The sequence below is a fragment of the Dioscorea cayenensis genome, chromosome 6, assembly GCF_009730915.1.
Source record: "Dioscorea cayenensis subsp. rotundata cultivar TDr96_F1 chromosome 6, TDr96_F1_v2_PseudoChromosome.rev07_lg8_w22 25.fasta, whole genome shotgun sequence".
NCBI lineage: Eukaryota > Viridiplantae > Streptophyta > Magnoliopsida > Dioscoreales > Dioscoreaceae > Dioscorea > Dioscorea cayenensis.
The window spans coordinates 21,100,638-21,118,891 of record NC_052476.1 but is presented as its reverse complement, the minus strand read 5'-3'; the positions used below and the strand labels follow the sequence as shown (position 1 = coordinate 21,118,891).

At 35.5% G+C, this 18,254-nt stretch overlaps 2 protein-coding genes and 1 pseudogene across 4 annotated transcripts; all 3 read right to left on the bottom strand.

Moving 5' to 3' along the window:
* Window positions 1-3,108: 3,108 nt before the first annotated feature.
* Window positions 3,109-9,332, bottom strand: LOC120263463 (annotated as a pseudogene).
* A 1,629-nt stretch (window positions 9,333-10,961) lies between these two features.
* On the bottom strand, window positions 10,962-14,566 carry LOC120263461 (pentatricopeptide repeat-containing protein At2g31400, chloroplastic). Its single transcript, XM_039271370.1, has 4 exons — window positions 12,578-14,566; window positions 12,062-12,275; window positions 11,652-11,836; window positions 10,962-11,347 (listed from the first exon to the last, which is right to left on the bottom strand). The coding sequence occupies exons 1-4, from the start codon at window positions 14,410-14,412 to the stop codon at window positions 11,083-11,085; spliced, it is 2,499 nt and encodes an 832-aa protein (XP_039127304.1). The 5' UTR covers window positions 14,413-14,566; the 3' UTR covers window positions 10,962-11,082.
* A 380-nt stretch (window positions 14,567-14,946) lies between these two features.
* On the bottom strand, window positions 14,947-17,118 carry LOC120263462. Of its 3 annotated transcripts, XM_039271373.1 has the most exons (5): window positions 16,929-17,118; window positions 16,770-16,808; window positions 15,666-16,688; window positions 15,527-15,571; window positions 14,947-15,456 (listed from the first exon to the last, which is right to left on the bottom strand). In XM_039271373.1, the coding sequence occupies exons 3-5, from the start codon at window positions 15,759-15,761 to the stop codon at window positions 15,073-15,075; spliced, it is 525 nt and encodes a 174-aa protein (XP_039127307.1). In that variant the 5' UTR covers window positions 15,762-16,688; window positions 16,770-16,808; window positions 16,929-17,118; the 3' UTR covers window positions 14,947-15,072. The 3 variants fall into 3 exon arrangements, with proteins under 3 accessions (XP_039127307.1, XP_039127308.1, XP_039127306.1); XM_039271372.1 differs by lacking the exons at window positions 14,947-15,456; window positions 15,527-15,571 and having other exon boundaries at window positions 16,122-16,688; XM_039271374.1 differs by lacking the exons at window positions 15,527-15,571; window positions 15,666-16,688; window positions 16,770-16,808.
* Between the last annotated feature and the right edge of the window lie 1,136 nt (window positions 17,119-18,254).

Here is an 18,254-nt window from a genome sequence, read left to right as displayed (position 1 = left end):
GACTATCTGACGGTTACTGTGAATGTCCATAGATTTAAAATCTAAGAACGTCTCTAGAATATCGGTCCTTATATATAAATATATATGAGCATTATGTTAGGAATGTGGATAAATAAAAAGTTAATATTTTACTTTATCTATACTTTTATTTTATATAAACTTTATAAAAATATAAAGAATTTGTATGGTGAATCTTGACCATTTTTTTAAATTCATATTTTTTCTTTCTATCCAATATTTTTTATATTTTTTCAAATAAAATGGACAAATCAACCACTTTAACTAATGTTATCAAAAAAAAGTTGATCCCATGATATCTCACTTGATAAAAGAAAAAGTTATTATCTTTTTAATATAAATGTGGTAAAACTTTTATTTTTTTCAGATTTTAATTTAGTGTGTATAGTAGTAGTACTTCATTAATTTGTGATAGTTACCAGAGCGTCTACAAAAGAATGATCTTATTTATTATCATTTTTCTAGTGTTCTAATTTTTTTTTCTTTTTGTATTTGTTTTATTAGTTGAGAAATTTTTATCATTGTTTGTGGTCATGTCCCGCTTTGCTACTATTTTATATATTTTTGTCTGATTTTTTATTAGTTTTGATGTAGTTGTGATTTATCTATTTTTATTTTAAAAACAATAATCCATTGATTTATATTATTCATCTCAGAATCAGTGCATGTAGTATAAGAGTAAAATTTAAGAAACTAAACAATATGTTTGTTTGGTTGGGGCCTTTCCCCTGCCAAACAACTTGCATAAGTTTGGTGATAACTAAGTGCAATTTTTAATTAATAATAATTTTAAAAATTACTATTTTGAGTATATGAAATCAAGGTGATCATGTGTGTCTATTTTTAATTCATAGTGACAACTAAACTATGTTTTAATACTTAAAATTGGATCATTGCTATTAATGTAAGTTTAAAACCTTTTTTCCAAACAGACCCTTGTGAAGGTTGTAATTACTTACACAACCCATCTAAAACCAAGATTTTTTAAGCTTAAATTATTAATGAAATTTATTTTACATGCACACCCTTATGGAGCATATGTTTGATTATAAAAATTGCATATATATATATATATACTTGTAATTATATTTTTCTTTTATATTAGAATGAATCACAATGAAAGCCTTCATGATATTTTAATGGACATTATTAATCCATCATCTAATTAGTATTTTTAATTAACCAAAACTCTGATTAATTAACTCAAAAATAAACAGAAATTATCAAACATTTTTCTAAAGAAAGAATTATTTTGGTACAAAGATTTTGACAATTTGGACTTATCTTTAGTTATAATAAACAAATTGATTCATATTAATAATAATATATATATATATATATATAACCTTTAAATCTATATAAGTTTTCTCCATGGGTTATCTGCAAATAATGAATAAAAATTATGTGAGATGTCAATGATCAATGATATCTTTCTACAAAAACAACTCTAAATTTTTAAAATTTTCATTTATATATGCCAGCATTTTTTTTAAAATTTTTTTTATTTTAGGCACTTTAAAAATAAATTTATTTTTTTATTAATTGTAATTTAAGTACATGTGAGGAGAGAGACTTAAATTTTAAAACTTAGGAATAGCATCTTATTAAAGTGATAATATAAACCAATAACTAATCATATTGATGAAAAATCTCAACTTTAAAAGAATATATGCATATAAATTTAGAACTTTCCAGGGGCATGCATGCTAAAAACCTATATATATATATATATATTATGCATATGCTCCATGCAAACCATATCTATATATAATATATAATAATATTGTTTAAGAGGAATAGAGAGCATTAACAACCACGAGGAATAAAATATGAAGGCATTACCGTCAACATTTGACCTGGAATATTATAATTTTTTTTTATGACACTTTGGACGTGCACACAATTAAAAATTGATCATCTAAGCCTACGCCGGTATTAATGATACAGGAATTGACTTACAAATCCACTCTTATACTAGTAAAAACTATTTGGCATCATCAGGGATTAACATATTTTAAATTTGAAATAATTAAAATCTAGCAAATTAAGCTATATATACAGGGTATGTCCATAGATTGAAAAAAAGACGAAAGAGAAGCAAGATGTGAAAGACAGACAAGAAATTGGTGTGGAGAGAGTACAACAGAGTTATTAACAACAACCAAAGTATTATACTTGGTATAGAATGTGATGAGAGAGAGTATTGGATTGGTTTTATTCAATTTCTCTAATGATCGGATGATTGTGATCAAATCAACTATATCCCATTTGACATTATTAATATATGGTACAAGTAATGTTAATCTAAAGAGATTTTGTAAGTCGTAGATATGTTATCTACTAACATTGATAGAAGATACGGCCTTATATATATATATATATATATATATAGTGACTTCTTTCAGATTATGATAAATATTTTTAAGATGTGTAGAACATTTTTTAAAAAAATTTATTACCCCCATTATATTACAAATAATTTCAGCAATAATTCTTTTGGGATACAACAAAATCTCAAAACATAATTTACAAATTTTTCTAATTTTTTAAAAAAAATTCAAAATTTAATGAGTTTGAACATATACACAAAAATTCAATTGCAAAAAAATAAAATAAAAATTAATTAATTAATTAAATTCACTCTTTGGATAAAAAAAAACTATAGAGTGGTTAAAGATAAAAATAATAAATTTGGGTCTAGCGTTGATTATTTTTCTATGATACCCAAAATGCCCCAAGTGCTCATCAAAGACCTTAAATATAAATATTTAAAAAAAAACCCACTTGCATTTTCCAAGAGCTCAATTGCACTTTCCAAGTGCCCATTTGAATTATTTGATATTTTTAATAATTTGACCAGTGACAAACTCATTTCAATACAAATACATACAAACTAATACTAACATCATATACTAAAGAATTTCATATAAATCACACTTAAATATCATCAATCAACATACAACATCCAAGCATTAACAGAAATGATTGATCGAAAAGTCGGAAATTTAATTTTTCATCTGCAATTCAGTTTATTCAGTATGGAAATCAAGCATAAATTCATATGAGAATATAAAAAATATATATCAACTGCAAGAATACAAAATCAAAAACTAATGATTTCCAAGAACTAATGACAAAGGAAAAATTTTCAATTGGCAATGAAACACAATGACTAATCCTGCTCAAATATGAATAACTTCAAAAGAGTTAACATTTTTATCTAGTGCTTAACTGGAACAACAAACATGCTTGAAAATGTCAGAAAAACAAGCAAAAACCATCACCATTGCATGAGGATTCCAAAATGATCATTTGGTGTAAAGAACATCCTCCCACGGGTGACGGTAAAGAGGCTGCTTCAATCTCTTTTGATCGAAAGTATGCCTGTAAATTAGAAAACGACATTTTATCGTATATCAGAACAAGAAACAAAATTGCTTGTTGATGAGTTGATCAATCTTGCTGGAATAGTAAATTGATGATTGAAAACCCAGTTAAGGTAGAAATAAAGCGAGCATCATACAATAATTTTCCAAAGGATTCGAGAAATTTAATCCATTCGATATATAAATATATATACACGATGGAGAAAGAATTACCCGATCAAACCGATTGCACGAGCTAGCACAAAGAGTCCATTCAAGTAACCAATCTCGACAATCTCATCAATCTCTTGCTTGTTGAACATTCCACTGCCAGCAAGAAGGTCCAAGAAAAGAGACCCGATCGCGCCATCAACGTTTAGGACCAAATTGTTTGCTTTCGACAGGGTGTAGGTCTCGACTTGCACAGCATAATCCATGTGCTTTTGAGAAGGGAAATGAGTGTGTGCATATTCTTGCAGCAACTCCACCCTCTTGTCTCTGTTGTCTCCGCGCTTGATCCTTTCAGTATCAGATAAAGTACACAATTCATGCCAAATTTGGAGAAAAATGCAGGTCAAGCAGCAAATATAAGTATATATAAAAGAAAATTATAATCAACATAAAAGTTTTGCAATGATATATGCACCCAGTGAAGAAGGGAAATAAATATCCACACAGGGCATTAATTACCAGAATATTTGAATCTGAGGCACTAAAGCTTGACAAGGCGAACTTACCTGTGACCAATGCCTGGTACTCGAATGCCCTTCCTTTTCATACTTTCAACAAATTCGTAAGGTGTGAGGCCCTGAAAATTTTTTCGCACAAACAGATTTACCATAAAGTATGACAACAGTGCTACCTGAAGAAATAAGGAAAAGGTGCACAGAATTTTAGAAGGCATACTCTATCAACTGCATCTTTAAAGTATCGAGCGGCATCATCGATTGCACCACCGAAACGAGGGCCAATTGTAAGCAACCCTGTTTAGAAATTTGTTCACTTTTCAAGTTGATAGAGATGTTCATAATTATAAGGAATTTGCTAGAAGGAATGAGTTAAACAGCAGCAAACATTCTTCTGCTGATGAGAGTCACCTGACACGAGACTGGAAACCAGATCCTTTCCGGCCCTTGCAGTAACTATGGTATTGTGGGCACCAGAGACGCATGGACCATGATCCGCACACAACATGATACAGATCTGAAAATGCCATAAGTAATGGGTCAAGAATTTAAATCAAGACAACAATTTTCTCTGATGAATCAAGGGAAAACAAATGAGATAATAAATAATAGAAGAAATTTATTGGTGGCAGCACCAAAATCATAACCTACAAAACAAGTGATGTTACAGTTAAAGCCATAAAGAGGCAAATGCACACACAATCACCTTATAATTAAAAGCGTGATATAATAATTGCCATTTGATAAACCCAAGAACCACACCTCAATGAATTTTGTGCAATAACGAGGAAGGCTGCGCTTGAACCACAAAAGTGAGATAACATCACCCACACCATAACCACGTTCAACAATGGTGGACATTGGCACACCAGCATAAGTTGGCTCTTCACCTGGAATTATTGAATAAAATCAGTGGTTGTTCTTAAGAAACAGATGTAATCCAGCAGCCAGACACAAAGCAAAATGCATGGAAATTGCTGGATCTGACCTCTGTCATCAGATATGGTGGAGATAATGTGAGTTGGAGCTCGGATCCTCCCACTTTTAATTGCAGTACTAAGATCCTCTGGAATTGAAGGTGGCTTCACTTCAGTCACAGGAGTTATCTTACCTTCTTTCGACCTGAGAAAAACAAGTTAATATGATCAAGCAGACTGTTTATGTTGAATAAATCAGACATAAAATGCTAATATTAGAGTAACTGATAGTGTCAAATCAGTTAATTTGGTAAATGGATATTTATCTATAAACCTTAGATTAACTTAAGCATTTGGGTCGAATTACCGCAAATAACATGTTTAATTTGCATCTAATATGGTCTCAGAGCCTGACTTGTTTAAAATATACGAGGTAACAAGAAGTATCAGATTGACTAATAATTCCACACCCAGTTAATTTAGTAAATATGAATTAAATCGGACACAAATAATATGTTTGGTTTGCATATATCAGTTACTGGTAGATTTTGGCTTCTATTACTGAGCATACAACTATACAAGGAATGCACACAAAAGATATTAGTAGTAGAAAAGGGATACCAGTTTTGCAAAAGTCTCCTTAATGGCAGTTTCTAGAGCTTCATATGAAGTTGGGACGATGGCCCCTGCATCTCTTAGAGCTTCATTTTTTCCTTGTGCAGATTCCAACTCCCCACCACTTTTTGCACCCTGATTTGATGAAGCTCAACTTTAAGGAAAATTTATTTCAAAACTAAGGCAGTTTCATTAGTAAAAAGCATCAAGATCCCAAATTTTAACTCACAGCATGGCCAAATTGCACTTCTGACTTGAAGAGACGTGCACAGGTTCCACTAACCCATGCCACCACCGGTTTTTTGATCCTTCCTTCTTTAAGAGCCTCAACTAGGGAGTATTCATCTTTTCCACCAAGTTCCCCAAGCACAACCATCATTTTAACCTATGATGGATTCAAACAAATTTTATTAGTTTTTTCTTTCATTCCCAAAAAGAGATTGTACATATGTGAGCTTTGATATCAGGATTCATGGTTGAGAAATATCCCATCTTTTATTGGAAATATTTCGAGGTATTTTGAGAAGAGAGACAATCTAACAAAAAAGACTCACTTGTGTGTCTACTTTTTTCCTTGATATTAAAATGGATATTTAGATCTAAGTGTGTTTATAAAGAGCAAATAAAACTTGCTTTCCATTCAAAACACATAAGAAAATCAGCCACATAACTAGATTAGTGACGAAGGCAAAAGGCACAAGCATTACCTGTGGTATGTTCTCCAATCGCAGAATATGATCAGAAAGAGTTGAGCCTGGAAAAACATCTCCCCCAATTGCAATGCCTAAAACCAACACATCAGCAATGTTTGCTTTAGTTGAGATAACAAAAAGTTGAATAACATTACAAAAAAAACCAAAGCAATCAATCTTGATCATAAATATACAGGTACCTTCATATATTCCATCAGTGACCCGGGCAATTGTGCTGTAAAGTTCATTTGACATGCCACCCTGTGATCATCAAATCAAACTCTCAAACTGAACAATGAATGCAATATCAAAGTAAAAGCATATACAAGATTGCAGTTCAACTGTGGCATTCTGGCAACAAGTTGGCAGTGATGGTGTCTGAGGACTTTCAGTTAGTGATGGAATTTCATTGAACCACAGCAATAAACAAGTTTATTGTATTGAATTACTATATCACATATAAAGATGTCCAGGAATGACTACAGAATTCTCATAACGTAACAATAAACTAAGTTTCTTTTTCAACACAGATAAAGTTTTTGTTACAGTTTTCTATTGAAACATACCGATTTGGAAACAAATCCAACTGAACCTGGTCTGTAAAGCTTGCATTGAACTATATTGTCAATAGTTCCAGCTGTGTCACCAATCTTGAAGGCTCCAGCTTGGATCCCACCAACTGTAGCAGGGCCAATAACTACCTGCAGTCATCAACAGAAGTGAATAATGATGTGAACTGCTCCAATTATGGAGGACATATGCACAGGTTAGATGACATATGAGCATACTAATTTCAGAAAGCAAAATCAGGTCATTATTTTGGTCTATTGATCTATAATCTTTCTTTCCACATAAAAAATATGGATTGTCTACAAGTTATACTTTCCCTTGGTAATGCCTTATGTCAAAATGTCACAATATAATGTGCATAAAGCCTCCCAGAAGATCTGAGGCGTAGTTGCTCAAATTCGAGTACCTTGTTATTTTCACGTGCATATGCAATCAGCTGTTTTGTGTCTGATTCTGGAACACCTTCAGCTATGATAGCTATAACTCGAATTGTGGGTTGCTTTAGAGCAGACAAAGAGGAGGCAGCAGCACTGTATTCATATAAATTAAATATCCACTAGGTAACACGGACACAGAAATTTTGTCAGAAGTATAGCATGGAAAGAAATCACCAACCTTCTAAACGAAGCAAAATTGATGAAAACATCAGCAGTTGGGTGAGCTTCGCAAGCTGCTTCAATACTGAAATAGAGCATTATAGACAAAGTGAAGGAGAACTGGAGAAGCCCCACAATCCTTTTGCTGCGCTCAATTTTTATCATGGAAGCCATTGCCAAATATGTATATGTACATATATATACATATCAAACAATGTTTGCTGCCTTTTGATAGAAGCAATATGGTACATTCACCTAATATCAGCTAATAAATTGCATCCTAACCATGTACAATTGTTTATCGGACCTATGAGAAGGCCCATCAAAATAGTATGTCTAAGGGTCCACAGGATTTCAGTTATAGATATTGAATGAACTGAAATGACTATCAAGATATCAAGTGCAATCAATTCACATTACCTCGAATGAACTGGAATGGCTATTTCCTCTTGACCAAAAAATAGTTTCTGAAAACCCTCAGCACCCGGATTGATTATACCAGCAACTGAAGGTGTTTCCCTCCCTGAAACAAAAAAGGAGAAAGTTTGTATCTCCTTCCATGCTGACAAATATGGAAAAATTACAAGAAGGAACCTTTACACTAGGCATCTGAAAAAGTGAAGGAAATAATAACACAAACCACAAAGAAAGTCAAAATCAAGCATCCGCTGGATAGGAAGCTGTTTATAATTGTAGAACAACGCTTGCGTATTCTTGGAAAAAAGTTGTCCTGTAGCCATTGCTTGAATTGAAAATCAATACAACCTGAAAGAGTAATTACAATGATAAATTATATAAATTTTAAAATTGAAGAAACTCCTAAATAAAAGTGATTTTCCACAGAAAGACAGGGAATCCGGCAGAACAAAAACATAGCAAAACTCAAAACTTTATTAGGGGAAATTTATTTCCATGAACAGCAAAAGACCCAAGGAAATGACACAGCAGAACCATTGTCCCATTGGACATTTTCAACTACATGCAACCTGCAGCATAAAAACCAAGATTTTTATCACATACATATCCACACTAGTTCAATGAAACAACCCCTGAGAATTACGGCAAAGTTAAAATGCACAAAACTTCCCTTTTGAGAATATAATAATAAGTGCTCTAGCGCTATTGAGAGCGACTAAACCCAAACACCACAGTAAATCTTGGACAAAATAAGGCAGTGCTATGTCACGCGCAAAATGAGACATTGATGCATTCTTTGATCATGAAATAAAATGGTCTAAATCTTGTCCAAATGCACCGTTACTTAGACACGCAGATAGCAACACACAAGAATGCATTAAAAAAGCAAAAATGAAAAAAAAAAAAATGAAATTTCCTAACAGTAGCTCAAAGATTGAGCTAACGAGTAAATCACGGCATCAAGGCTGCATTTGAATGGAAAAAAAAAAAATATCGAGAAAATAAAAGGAAAGAAAATCAGATTAATTGAATGGAGAAAACAAGATCCACAAGCAAATGACAAGCAAAGTCGACGAATTTGCCTACTCTTTTCCTTTCTTCATTTATGGTGTTGTTTGGTTTAAATCAAAAACCAAACAACACCATAAATGCCCAGCCCCCGCTGGACCTCCTCCAACCAATTCAAACGCAAAATCAGAAGGAAAAACCCGCCATTCTCGTCCTCAGATCCACTGCCAAATCCTTCTCCGAAAAACCAGATCGATCACCGAATTCAACAGCACAAAAATCAACAAATAACAATAAGCGCAGGATCACCTGAGACCTCCGAATTCAAAGACCAAGAGAGATCGAAAGAAAGAACTTTGGAAATCTCGCAAGCACTGGGGAAGTTATATATATAATGCCGGAGTTCAAGCTTGCCATCGACCCCGCGAGCTCGCTGCCTCCGAAAAGCATTCCCTTTTTAATTTCTAAAAATAAATATATAAAAGGGACAATAAAATAATTATTTACCTTATTTTCCTTTTTCCCCCCTAAAGGAAAATTAATTAATGTTATTATTATAAGAAAGGAAAGCAAAAAAATTGCTATGGATGAAATTTTATATTTATTTGTGCATAAAAATTAAAAAATATATGATCAATCATTGAACACGTGATCAATTTTTTTTATTTTTTTAATAGGAAAAAGTTAATTTTTATGATAGATACGTAAGGAGGAATATGATTTGCTTCTGTTATATTAATATTTTTAAATTTTAATAATATTTTGCAAGACAGATCTTGGCAGTGGGACTGCTGATTGTCACGTGACACTCAGATTATCACGTGCATCCATGAAACTTGGGTTTGTCAGTTGGAGGCAGTCTGCGCATTGGACAGCGTGAAGGACCCTTTCTTTCATTAATGTTTATTTATTTATTTATTTAAAACTATTATACCATTTTTTTAAAGCTTGTTCTCCGTTTATCAATTCCAATCTAGGGGTGTAAATGATCAAGTTGAGCTCAACGGCACAGAATTTGACTATTTTGGTACAGACAAGCCTAATCAAGTACATGTATATATATATATATATATATAATATTAAATTTATTATAAAAATATCATTTTATTCTTTTAAACTCGAGCTGAGCTTGAGCATAAAAATGTTTAGCTTAATCAAATAGCTCAATTTGTGAATTAAATCTAGATCGAACTATAAAATAAATACTTGATCGAGTTTGAGCCGAGCATCCAATACAAAATTTTTAATCAAGCTCAAGCTCAAACTCGCAACAACTCAGGTCGAGCTCAATCGATTACACCCTTATAATCCATTCCACCAACTAAAATACAGCAAAAAGAGACCGCATAAAATTCCTCAACTGTACCTTCCTGCAAAGATGAGTGATGATGCACTCATATGTTATGTGCAACAACACAAAACAAAAATATAGAATTACATTACTCTTAATTAAAATAGAAAAAAAAAGTAAATTAAACTCAAACCCGTATAGAATATTTGAGATCAGAAAGTTCAGAAAAGAAGAGTATATGTTTTATTCTTTGAAAATGCAAGTTTAAGCATAAATACTTTGTTTATATATACTTTGACATCTACCCAATCTGTTTTCACCTCCAATAAAAAATTTCACAACGAAAATCACAACCCAAAAATGTTAGTTCTTTCAGTGTCAAAGTAGTTAAAACTTAAAAGGATTCTTTCCAACCATGTCTTTTTCATTGCAAGGTCTCAAATAAGAAATGAGATTGATTGCATGGTTCTAGAGTTCTAGATTTAGTTTGTTGCAGACTTGAGCACACTAGAATTGCCTTGAAAGAAACTATCACTTACTGGTAGTTATGTTGATTTGCCAGAGAATCCAGGCTGGGAAAGTGAGGTTTAGGTGCATGAGTAACATCTAGGATAACAAACAACAGTAAAGGTAGTTAACATCTACACAAACAAGAAAAAGAAAATTAAAAGATGAAAAAATTGAATGGCCATACCTCAAGTATACTTTGTTGCGAGAACTAAAAAGCTTCGATAATGGAACACTCGGTGGCTGTAAACATTCGTCAAGGTTAATTAGCAAGGAGGATGATAAACAAGGAAGTTTGCATTCAAAGGCATGTCAGAATTTAAACAGACAAGTGTTGTTTTAATCTTGGCTCTCACATACAAAACAGGGATGAAATTCAACTAAAAAATAGATCAATGGTCTACAGCTGAAGCGCTTGCAATCTGGGAAGAAGATTTGCCGGGATTGATGGTTCTGATGATCTGTTGTCGTGCAGAAGGAGAATGTTTATGGTTCCTGACTCCATCAACCAAGCAGAGACTACAGCACCAGGTGACACAAACCTTCCAATGTTATACCTTTCTAACCGGAATGGGGCCCCGATTGTGTTGAGCAAGGCCTCAATAACTCGACGGAGAGTACTAGCACCAACAATTTTGCTGTGTTTTCCCCAGCCGGTCAGAATACTGCACACAGGCAGCAGGTCTAAGTTTTCTAGGATAAGCATCGAAAGTAAATACATAAAAGATTTTATAGTGGTTCAAGATTTATGGAAATCCGGTAACTTATGACCTGTGAATAATAAATGTAAAGCTAGAACCTTTCAAGCTAAAACGAAACCTACCTAAGATGCATTATATTATGAATTCAAGCTAGCATCCATTAGGGAGGGAAGCGCAATTCATAAGATGAAGAATTCATTAATGCTCAACAAGAATATTGTCTAGCATTAAAATAATGAAGGCATTATATCATGAAAAATTTTCATACCTCACAAACTCAGGAAGCTTACGCCCTGCAAATACAACAGAGCGTATACTGAGAAGCCAAGCATGAACCATTGCTTGTGCAGCACCAGATGACATAAGATGCAGGTCTAAACTAAATTCACTGCAAGTGTTTTCCCAAACCTGCCTATGAACCCCCTCAAGCACAACCTTCTGAGCTCCTAGTCTCTGAGTAATAGCATCAATCACAAAGTTACCGCAACTTTATATTTCAAAACATTTTTCCTCAAAAAGGAAAAAGAGCACAAAAAAAGCAGATTCAATATGAGAAGCTATGCTACTAGTAATCACTGATCACTTGATTGTCTTTCTTCTCTCTAAGCAGTAAACATCTTAGTGAGTACGAGTTCTGACATTAAAACAGCTCAAATATACTGCCAGAGTTAAGCTTACCTGCCCAAAATGCCAAAGCACATCTGTCAAAGCATTGTAAAAAGCTGATGATGTTGGCTGATCCATTCGTCTTAATTCATCGAAAAGAGATCGAGCTTGAATCCAAACATCATTGCAGCCCATCAGAAGCCCATGTGTAACCCCATATACAAAGTCATCAAACAACCGAAGTTGTTCCAATAGTAATTTTGCATCTTCGAATGAATTGCAGCGACTACAATGAAGAATTAAGCATGCAATCAACATGTGTTTAATGTGTTTAAAAGTTGGTTGTTAAGGAAATAACATAGAAGAGATACACTAAGGGATTTTAAGGGTATCAACAAAAGATTTATCCCCTTCGATATGCCTAGAGTATATAGAATCACCCTAAAATAAGAATATTGCATCTATTAGTAGAATAGATATCCAGAGTAACTCAACAATCCACAAGCTCAAGCTATGGAAACCTAAATTTCAGTAGATAGCTAGTTTCACCATTGAAGCACAAATTATCATAGAAGAGTTAATTGGTACCTGCAAGCATTCAAGATAGCGGAGAATGTTACAACATTAGGCTTCACACCCTGCTCAATCATCTTTTGAAACAAATCTAAGATACACAACAATTCCTCAGACTTCTTTGTTTCATCTGCCACTGGGCGCCCTATTCCTCTTGCTAGCTGACTAAAAGCCTTCACAATCTGGCCTCCACAACTTTCTGGATTATCTGAATCTTGCTGAACACCATCATTTTCAACAGAAATCCTAGATTTCCCGAACGCGTCAATGACAGCATTGTAAGTGACCACATTAGGCTTGATACCCATCTTCACCATCTCATTGAGCAACCACACAGCAAATTCCACCAGGCCATTCTTCGACAATGTGTCAATAAAAGAGCTATACAAAACCACATCAGCCTTCAATCCTGACTCCCTGAACTCCAAGAACATGTTTGCAGCATCTCCATACATCCCTGCCTTCGAGTAGATATCAATCAAAGTTGAGTATGTCAGAACACTAGGCGGAACCTTCCTTTCCCTCATCTCTTGAATCAGGCGACTAACTACATCGAACTTCCCCTGTTTTCCATACCCGTTTATCAGAGAATTATAAGTCACAGTATCCTTCTCAATTCCCATCACTTCCATCTCATTGCACACTTTCGCAATCTCTTCATACTTTCCGGTCTTCACATATATTGAAAGTAATGTATTATAGCATACTCTATCCAACTGAATCCCCCGTGACCTCATCTCTTCATAAAGATTCAATGCCTCATCAAACCGACCCAATTTGGAGTAGCCATCAATAACCGTAGAGTAAGTCACAACATTAGGATGCACTCCTTTGGCAGGCATCTCCGAAACAACCTGGACAGCCAACTCCATATTCCCACACTTGCACACCGCATCAATAAAAGTGTTATAAGTATATATATCTGGACCAATGCCCGAAAAGATCATTTCATCAAACAACATTCGCGCATTATCCAAATGCCCAACGCGACTAAATCCAGCAAGCAAAGAGTTGAAAGTCTTCCTATCAGGAAGAAGCCCAACCCCAAGCATCTCTCTAAACAACGCCATGCTAATAATGGGATCAACTCCACCCTTCCCGCAAGCATCAATAACAGCATTATAAGAAACATTGTTTGGCCTCAAGCCACGACCTTTCATGGTCTCAAACACAACCAGAGCCTCAGAAGACATTCCATTCCGAGCATAAGCAGAGATCAAAGCAGAGAAAGCATAAACAGTGTTTCCATACCCATCACTGAGGCCCTTATCAAAAACATTCCGGGCGAGATCATGGGATCCCATCTTACCAAACGAGCTAATGGCAGCGGTGAGGAGCTTCCCTTTCTCGGTCAAATTACGCATCAAGGGCATGGAAAAATTATAGATCTCGGTGGCTTTAAAGGGGGATTTCTCGCGATCACCAAGCTCATGGAGGATGGAGCAATAGTCTTCGGGGATGGAAAGGCGGGGATGGAAGCTCCGCAGAGTGTTGAAGGTGGTCGCATCGCTGCTGCGTGTTATGGCGGCCAAGCAGTCACGGGAGGCAAGGGAAGCAGGGCGAGAAGTGAGATTGGGGGGCTTAGGAGAGGTGGTGTTACGCTTGGAGATGACGCGGGTGGAGCGGGAGCGGCGGAACTCGGGGCCAAGGACGGGGCTGCGGCCATGAGAGGAGGAGGCGGAGGTGGAGGAGGAGAGGGAGGGAGAAGGGCAAGGGGAAGAGGAAGAGGAGATGAGCTTGGGAGAGGGTTTGGAGGGTTTGGAAAGGGGGGCTTGGGAAGGGGGATGGGAGGGTTTGGAAGAGGGGATGTAGTAGCGGGTGGGTGTAGAGGAAGCCATTGGAGGAGGCATCGTGAAGAGCTTGGCTGAGAAGGAGACGAAATGGATAAGGGAGATGTGGCTGGAATTGGGGTTTTTGGACTTATTTGTTTTATCCTGTTGACCATATTCTAGGAACTATATGGAGTAAAATGTAAAATGTATATATATCTAGATATATAATTTTTTTAATCTTTCCAGAATGTTCCTGTTGTTTGTTTGGAAAACAAAATAAAGTCAAAAATAAATAAAATAAAATAAATAGATTATTTTCTTTATCATTAATTAAAATAAACATTTTTTAAAAATATTTTAGGATTTCTGAGTGGATCTTACATTACAATAATATTAGGAATAATAGATAATGAAAGATGTGAATATAAATTGAATAAAAACAGCGAAAAAAAAATATCTATGTAAATAGAATAATAATTTTTTTCGTTTTTTTACTTTTTCTTTGTATTTCTTGTTTTCCACGAGGATGATGTATTTATTTTTTAAAAAATCACAATAATAAATTTTCAAATATGCATAAATAAATTAATTTAAAAAAAAAAAAAACTCGTGCTATTACTACAATCCATTGAATTTATTAATTTTCAAAAAAAAATTGAAGAAATAGTTCAGTAAAATCAGTAGTCTCAATGCTGGAAATGAATGTTTTCTTGGGGGAAAAAGGGGGAAAAAATTACCCTAAAATGAACCTCCGTTCTCGATGAAGATGGAATCCAAGGGAATCAAAAATAGAGGAGATAGATCGGGGAGCTTCTTCGTCTTTGGAGGTCTCCCCCTCCTCCCCGGACCCAATCTCTTCTTCCCGGCCACCGGAGGGACGTCATTCGGGCGGTGATGTTGTGATAAATCGTTGGTGATCGGCGGAGTAGCAACACTCACTGGCGAAGATCCAAAGGTGTGAACAGAGCCCACACGGCAAGCTCCCCATCCGATGGCATCCATGTCTCTCTGCAACTCATCAACCAGCAGCCGAGATCTCCGGGACGATGCGCCGCCTTGCTGGATCGTCGATCGGGTAAGAGAAACCAGATCTAGGGTTTCGATGAGGCCCAGCATATGATCCTGGTGAGATTGAAAATGGGGAAAATAAGAGAAAATGATTGGGGATTCAGAGAGGGGTTAGGAGGAAGACCTTCGGGGTATGGTGGAGCTTCAAGAATCCATGCATGAAAATGATCTAAATCCCACATCAGAAACAACAATCAAGCCATGAACGAAGTTTCGATCGGAGAGAACGAAGATGGAGATCGAGATCGAGCAATGGAGAATACCTGATTGAGCTGAGAGATTGTGAAGGATGATCTGAGACGAGGATTCTCACAGAATGAAGCGTAGTCCTCGATCGATAGCTTCGTCATTCTCTTCATCTCTCTCTCTTTCGATCTCTCTCGATCTTTCGAGACAGCGCGGGAGAACGAAGAGCTCAAGATGATATAGTTGGCGGGGGTGGCTTGTTAACGGGTCGGATCCTTTATCAATTTGAATCCGTAATCCGAACTATGAACAAAAGAATCCGCATCCGAACCGAAAATCTATTTATTATTTTTTTTTAAAAAAAGGTATTTATTAATTATTTTGGCGTAATACCCCCTGTAAATTAGCTAATTGCTGATACACGCAGGTAAAAATAATAACAATAAATACTTACTTATTCTAATTATTTTTTTAATATCGGTAAAAAAATATTAATACTGAGAAAAATTTTAAAAAAAATCATAGGGACGAGATTGTAAAAAGAAATTTTCGCTTTGATTAACAAGTAAACACGAGCAATATCAAAAGGCATAGTCAAAACTATCGTGTCAGTAACGGATCCTTAACGGGTCTAGTATCGGATCCTTAACGGGTGTCTATTAACGGATCCTAAACTAAGTCCGACTAGCGCTCTCAGCATGATCCGCGAGCAACAACAACGAACCCGCATCCGCTAACGGGCACCGGCCGGAGCTCCTTCGCTTCTTCACCGCCCACGATGGAGTCACCGGAGAAGCGGCGGCGATGGCGGCGATGGAGATAAGCCTCCTCATCTTCCTTTTTCTCCTCTTCTTAATCCCTCGCGCGGCGACGGCGGCGGAGGAGGAGGAATTAGGACCAGTCTCGTAGACCCATTCCTCGCCAGATCGGGCGGTGATGATGGAGTTCACGGGGCAATCCTGCCACCCGATCGCGGCGACGTCCTCCTTGATATCATCTAGAGTGAGCGCGGCGTCGAAGGGTGAGATCATGCTGTCTTCGATCGTCGATCGCCATGGCGGCATTAGATTCAGTGGCCTCAGAGAGGCCATGATAGCCTTCTGCCCCATTTTCACCGGAAATGAGAAAAATAAAAGAAAAAAAAAAGAAGAAAGGGTGGTTCTAGGGTTTTGAATCCAGACCTTGGTGCGAAATCGAGCGAATCCATGCATAGAAACGATCTGATGTGAAGGAAAGGATCAATAGATCGGACGAGAAGAAGAAGATGATGATGATGATGATGATGATGATGATGATGGGGGAGTGAGGAGAAATCGAGGAGAGAGGGGGAATGAGAGAACCTGGTTGAGCTGGTCGACGGACAGGAAGCGGCGATCCATTGTGTCGAAGAAGATGGAGTACTCCTCGAGTGTGAGCTTGGGCTTCGCTCCCACCGAGCTTTCTCCCATGGAGACGGCGCCGTTGAGCTTCTCACCTGCGCTTTGCTTCACTGTGCCTCTCTCTCTCTCTCTCTCTCTCTCTCTCTCGCTCTCGTTCGGCCTTTTATTTTGGGAAATAAATAAATTGGAATTAAATTATAACCCCAAAAAAATGATGCAGGATGTAAATATTTATTATAATAACAACAATAATAATAATAATAGTTATTATTATTATTATTATTATTATTGTTATAATACTCTCTTTGGTCCTTGTGTGGATGGATGGGATGACAATCTTGAGATGGTTAATAAATAATAATAATAATTTACTTTTTTTTATTTGAGGAAGATGACTTTAATTTGAAATGTAAAAATCGATGGAAATATTATGAAATTTGCATGAAAAATGAAATAACTACTAACCTCAGAGTTGAAGTTGCTAAATCTGGAATTGGGAATGTTAACCCTAGTTATGGGGTTAGTATTCGTGTTGAATTTTATGCAAACTATTCGTGATGAATAATATTTTCTCTATTATGAATGTGGATTAGTTTGTAGTAATTTTTATGTTTGTAAATATGCGATGTTTTTGTAAATGCATTGTTTTTATGATTGAGTAATGTAATGGGAGGTAATTCTTTGTTTTCTCATTAAAATATATTTGTAACAATTCTAAAAAAAATGAACAAAATGAGTCCAAATGTTAGTCTTATAAATACTTATTTAGTTATGGAATGAGTAGTCATTGAAAATTTAAAACCAGCTTAATTAATTAGGCAGCATGTAGTGTTATTATAACAAATCATATATCATTAATTTCATATGTGAATATGTGAGTATAAATATTGGTTGGAGTAAGAATATATACAATTATGTTGTTTTGGTCCTTTCTAATTGTAAATCCGATTGAAGATTTTGGCTCCAAAGATCTTTAGGGCAATTATAAATAGATGAAACTTACTGACTATGATCCTCATGTGAACCCTACTTATCACTCTATCCATGCTCCTAAGTGATGGTGGGCTAAGATGTTGCTACACCCCTGTTATCCTAAAAAGGCAATGCCTAAAGAAGATTAATCTGTTTAACTGGTTGGCACAAGACAATAAAATATTGATTTTAGAAAATTTAGCATTGCTGAGATGCAACCTGTTACATTCCACCACGTGTGTTATGTGTCATGCAGGTGTCAAGACGCCCGATCATCTCCTGGCTGTGGCATCTTACATTTAGAATTATTTTTGC

Excerpts from the sequence above, each read along its gene's own strand:
- LOC120263461 (XM_039271370.1), bottom strand. The coding sequence starts at position 14,412 with ATGCCTCCTCCAATGGCTTCCTCTACACCCACCCGCTACTACATCCCC. Across the intron at positions 12,276-12,577 it reads GCTATCTTGAATGCTTGCAG|TCGCTGCAATTCATTCGAAG; the intron begins GTACCAATTAAC and ends TCTTCATTGTAG. Across the intron at positions 11,837-12,061 it reads TGCTTTGGCATTTTGGGCAG|AGACTAGGAGCTCAGAAGGT; the intron begins GTAAGCTTAACT and ends GCTATTACTCAG.
- LOC120263462 (XM_039271372.1), bottom strand. The coding sequence starts at position 17,036 with ATGGGAGAAAGCTCGGTGGGAGCGAAGCCCAAGCTCACACTCGAGGAG. Across the intron at positions 16,809-16,928 it reads CCGTCGACCAGCTCAACCAG|ATCGTTTCTATGCATGGATT; the intron begins GTTCTCTCATTC and ends CCTTCACATCAG. Across the intron at positions 16,689-16,769 it reads TCGCTCGATTTCGCACCAAG|AAGGCTATCATGGCCTCTCT; the intron begins GTCTGGATTCAA and ends AAAATGGGGCAG.